At 36.8% G+C, this 4932-nt stretch overlaps 2 protein-coding genes across 5 annotated transcripts in view; one reads left to right on the top strand and one right to left on the bottom strand.

The window, feature by feature from the left end:
* The window catches only part of LOC122332148 (phosphatidylinositol-glycan biosynthesis class F protein-like), a 6096-nt gene extending 4010 nt beyond the window's left edge, over positions 1-2086 (top strand). For 2 of the 3 annotated variants that reach the window (XM_043229453.1, XM_043229452.1), the window contains exon 6: positions 1890-2086. In XM_043229453.1, the coding sequence (XP_043085388.1) occupies positions 1890-2003 (114 nt within the window). In that variant the 3' untranslated portion in view covers positions 2004-2086. Of the gene's footprint in view, positions 1-589; positions 1859-1889 lie in introns of those variants that run through there. The other variant, XM_043229454.1, reaches the window with a different exon arrangement.
* Positions 2087-2795: 709 nt separating this feature from the next.
* Positions 2796-4932, bottom strand: part of LOC122332150 (rho-related GTP-binding protein RhoQ-like) — a 3678-nt gene continuing 1541 nt past the window's right edge. For both annotated transcript variants that reach the window (XM_043229456.1, XM_043229455.1), the window contains exon 3: positions 2796-3040. In XM_043229456.1, the coding sequence (XP_043085391.1) occupies positions 2930-3040 (111 nt within the window). In that variant the 3' untranslated portion in view covers positions 2796-2929. The remainder of the gene's footprint in view (positions 3041-4932) is intronic.

Raw genomic sequence — 4932 nt, 5'->3', positions numbered from 1 at the left:
CTTTTGAAAGGCTTTCCAAGGGTGCCTCAAACAAGAAAAGGTTGGGAACCACTGCTCTAGACAGTGTCACATGGTCAATCACAAATCATATTAAACCATAGATTTCCATTACACGTGTATTCAGTTAATTTTGTTCATCGGAATTCTGATGAAAGATATCACCGTTTCCACAAAAATATTAAGCAAAATTAGTTTTAAATAATAAACGGAACCGGTTTTGTGGTCAAATAAATGCAGGCTTGATCAGCATAGGAGACTTCTAATCAAAATATATGAACAAATAGAAAGACGTCATTATATCAGGGATCACTGTCAAATAGAAAACAAATGCCGTGTAGTTAACACTAAAAACCCTTTTAGACAATATACACATCCTGCAGGATAGTCACAGACAGGTTTTGTTGGGAACGAACCAATCTTCATGAAAAATGTAATGTTCTCAAAGCATAGAAAGACTGCACTGGTACTTCAATTATTCATGTGCTGTACAGAGACATTGATCAGAGGCCAGTGTTTGCCCTCGTTTTGCCCTCAAAATGTCACACTGAAGTCTCCCATGTGTGCTTTTTGACACTCTGTCTACACACAGATGTCTAGACGAGACCGATTCATTACTGGAGAGAGGGGAAGCTGTAGGGAGGCAGTGATTCCTCCACACGTGATGATGGGAGCGTGAACTCTGGGGTGGTTCAATCCTGATGTCTAGCTTTAGAGAGTGGACGAGCCGTGTGACTCACACACAGATTCTCTCCTCCTCATTGCCATGACACTCTTGTAATATTGCAGCCCGTATTATGGTCTTGAGATAACTGGATAATCAATTCTGAGACCCAAATCAAGTATGAAGCGAAGAAATCTTATTCTCTGTATAAAACAAACAGAAATGAGTGCTGATCGTTATGTATTAGCCTATATTCAAAAATTTAGGGTCATTAATAGTTTTTTTTTATTTAAAAAATGATAATTTTATTTAGAAAGGTTGCATGGCATTGATCAAATCCGGTAAGTACATAATATTGAACCTTCTTTACATCAAATAATCTACACACAAAAAGCAATGATAAGAAATCAGCATTTTAGTATTGTCACCACAGGAATAAATTAAATTTCAGATACAAAATCTTTAAATTACTGCAGTAATATTAGTGTTTTACCGTATTTTTTATTAAATAAAATATTATGCGCTTGCTTGGTAAGCACATAACATTTCTATCAAAACATTCTTTAAGACCCCAAAATTTTGAATGGTAGCCTTATTTTTTTTTGTGTGTCTGTCATATTTCTTAATATATAAAAAAGAATTTAATATGTATGTGCAACACTGAAATAAGGCATTCAAATCTATATAAAGAAGCAACGCGACTAAAAAAAGGCAACATTTTTGAAAAACCTGTTTTATACTCATTAAAGATCTTGAGGCAAGTCATTAAAATTTACATTTTTGTTTATCTACTGCGGATTGGGCATCATCAGCAAGTTTTCATATTAATTATGTTCTTCCACAAAACCATTGTGCCTTTCAATTTTTAGATTTGCATTCCATATATTTACTATTTATAAAGGCTTTTTTTTTTTTTGTAGTTGTTGCTCACAATGTGCTGGAAGCTTTAAAAGACCACTCAGACCACTCCACATATTTGCATGGACTGCGAGAAATTCATAAAAAAAATAAAAATAAAAATTGAATAAAATTTTAAAATCACCTTGATATGAAGCAAAAATTCAAAATGCAAAGCAGTCGGCACACACCTGAGAGGCAAGGCCACCAATACATAACACTCAAAACTCTACGTTAAAAAAAGAAAGAGGAATAAAGCAGTCTCAAATAGAAAATTTGGTTGGTAAAACACCACAGTGAGTCNTTTTTTTTTTTTGGCTCTTGTATCCAGGTTTGGCCCATCTCCTGTACGCTTGGGGCAACTACTGGATTTCTGACCGGCCTCCTCGCTGCTCCTGTCTGGATCCACTGGCATCGCAAACAACTCACCTACAAGCTCAAGTGAGGAAGAGAAGGACACGATCACAGGCCACCAGGAACTGAGAGAGAAAGAGATCCAGGCTGGAGTCCACCCATTACGTGCTCTAAAAAATCNTTTTTTTTTTTGTAGAGTAGATATTCGATTTGTTGTATGCTCCTAATGGCAGTATATTTATTCGATCGTTCCTCTCGTTCTTCCTGTAAATAAAGCCAGCGCTGACTTGAGACATTTTGTAAAAGGCAAATGTTTTGCAACCCAAACTGAGATTCTGAGTTTCCCTTTTTGAAGAAAGTCTTACTTCTGTAAATGGCCGACGGGTTTGGTTGTGCTGTTTAGGCTTGTCTACATCTCTCAGACGAACTCATGCATGCTGAGCCAGACATGGAAATACAGTTCGAATTTTTTGTTTTTAGTCACTGGAAAGGTTGTCCGTTCTCTGTGCTTGTATGTTCAATAAATCATCGTTGTCGGGTTTTCTTTGTATTCCATTCCCAATATTAATTTCTCCCTCAACAATATGTCTTTTTTGTCAGTTCCTCTTGTCGTTCGCCCATAACTTGGACTTGTAGGTGCCTGGGCCCATTGCTTTAGTTCAGAAGTCAGATTGAAATCTGGTTGTTTGTCAGTTGGTCACCGTTGGTTCACTGGATGCCCTTGAGCTGGTGTATCATGTGATGAGGCAGCAGTTGATGCAGCGTGGGCCCAGTCTTCGCTTGAGCGCACCTTTCTTAGGAGCCAGAATGGCTATAATAGCCTCATCGAACACAGTCTTCAGGCCTTTCTGTGTCAGTGCTGAACATTCAACATAACAGNNNNTTTTTTTTTTTTTTTTTTTTTTTTTTAGGTCAAACCAGTAAGTCACGACAATCTTTTTTGCTTTCCTTTTGACTCACTTCTGAGTTTTTCTTAGTACAAAGTTTCAGTTTTATTTTGTTCTTGAGAAAAAGGAACTATCCATTTCTCACCTCCTTTGCTAGCTTTTGGCCTTGTTCTGTCGCAATGGGCTTCTCCTTCACGTCGTTCAGCTTGGCAATAGTCTTGGGGTCGTCCCGCAGGTCAATCTACGGCAAAAAAAAATAAAAAATGAAGAGAAACTTACAGTTAAGCAAGCACAACATGAGGGGTTAACTGTACATGTGCATTTCTTTTGAGGACGGTGGATGAGATTCCATACGATGGGGTTTGTTTTTAGAGCAGAAGGCTCCAGGAAATTCAACCCAAGACCAGATGGTGGCATGCGTCTGCGGACTCCCCTTTCACCTAAAAAGTATCACCACAGTTGTCTAGGAGGGTCTCCGTCTTCACTGTTTCCAATTAAAATTCCACTTCATCTAAGTTTGAGTTTTTGCCAGCTCCTCTCCACAAAAAGCCGCTCTCCATACATCCAGTGACGTATTACCGAAACCACCACACAGAGCAGTGCTTCCTTCACATCTTTCAATTAGGCTTGTGGAGCACAAATTGAAAAGGTTTGCTTTAAATATGTCCCCAGCAGAAGTGAAGCTTTGTGGGGTTCAGTGTAGGGCACGATCAATCAAACACCAAAAAGTTTTTGATTAAGATGAGGACTAAAAAATTTGTTGCAAAACTGTGCTTGTATTCATTATGGCTATAAAACGATCAATTATTATTTTGTGGAATAATTATCACTGCTACTAATAATTAGGAAATTATTAAAAAACAAAAAGAAATAATACTTTGATATACATACTAATATTTCAATGAGGTCAATTTTACATTTAATATCCTAAACCCTTCCGTACTCAATACTAGATTCTAAAAAAAATATTGCATTTCATTGCTGCTGTAGAATTACTAATATTAATAGGCATCTTAATTTCTCAACATTAAATTATTAAACTTATTTTGAGGGAAATCACAGGAAGCCTTTAAAGGAATAGTTCACCCAAAAATGAAAATTCTGTGATCATTTACGGTCATTTCAAGTAGTTCCAAGTATGTATGAATTTCTTTGTTCTGCCGAACACCAGGCCGTTTTTGGTCACCATTGACTTCCATAGTAGGAAACAAAAATACTATAGAAGTCAATGGTGACCCAAAACAGTCTGGTTACAAACTTTCTTCAAAATATCTTCCTCTGTGTTCAGCAGAACAAAGAAATTCATACAGATTTGGAACTACTCGAAAAGATGTAAATGATGACAGAATTTTCATTTTTGGGACAATTATTCCTTGAAAAACGTCTCTTGTTGAGAAGCGATTCAGAAATATGGGGAGTATTTTGCATTCCCAAATGCCCATTAAAGTGGCCCAAACCTACAAACACAGATGAACACATGAGTTTGCATGGATCAGATTTGATAAATCGCACCAAGCCAGAGTTCAGGGTCCTTTTCCTGTGACTCTCTCTGGCTCCCTCTCGTATTGATTTCACTGCATCTGTATTCATCTCCTTCTGTGGTCTGATAAAGACAGGAGGCACGCACACACCAATAAACATGACCTGACTAGACTGGGGCTGACGACTAACCCTCACTCTTAACACACATACACAGATTATAGTAATTGCCAAACCACAGTCATAAGCTTTTTGGACAATTTCATCAATGATATCATGCTATGAACACTGTATGACTGGACCGTTCAGGATGGCTCACAAATCAATATATTTAATCTATAATATTACCACAGTTTAACCACACATTAATTACAACCACAACAGAAAACCCCAAGAAAATAAATACAAGAATTATCAGTCACCACAGAATGAACAAAACAGAAATATATATATAGATATAGATTATTGGCTGGTATTAGATATTTTTTACTTATCAGCCTTGGTTGATATTGCAGATATACTATACATATATACTATACGTAGAGCAATACTGCAAAAAAAACCCCACAACAAATAATTTAATAACACTATTAATGACATTTTTCTCAAAATGAATATCCATATGAAGTCGTACATTATAATATTGTGCTGCCA

Source organism: Puntigrus tetrazona, unplaced genomic scaffold (genome assembly GCF_018831695.1).
Source record: "Puntigrus tetrazona isolate hp1 unplaced genomic scaffold, ASM1883169v1 S000000005, whole genome shotgun sequence".
NCBI classification, from domain to species: domain Eukaryota; kingdom Metazoa; phylum Chordata; class Actinopteri; order Cypriniformes; family Cyprinidae; genus Puntigrus; species Puntigrus tetrazona.
The sequence above is the reverse complement of the archived record's forward strand: the minus strand, read 5'-3'. Positions and strand labels throughout refer to the sequence as shown.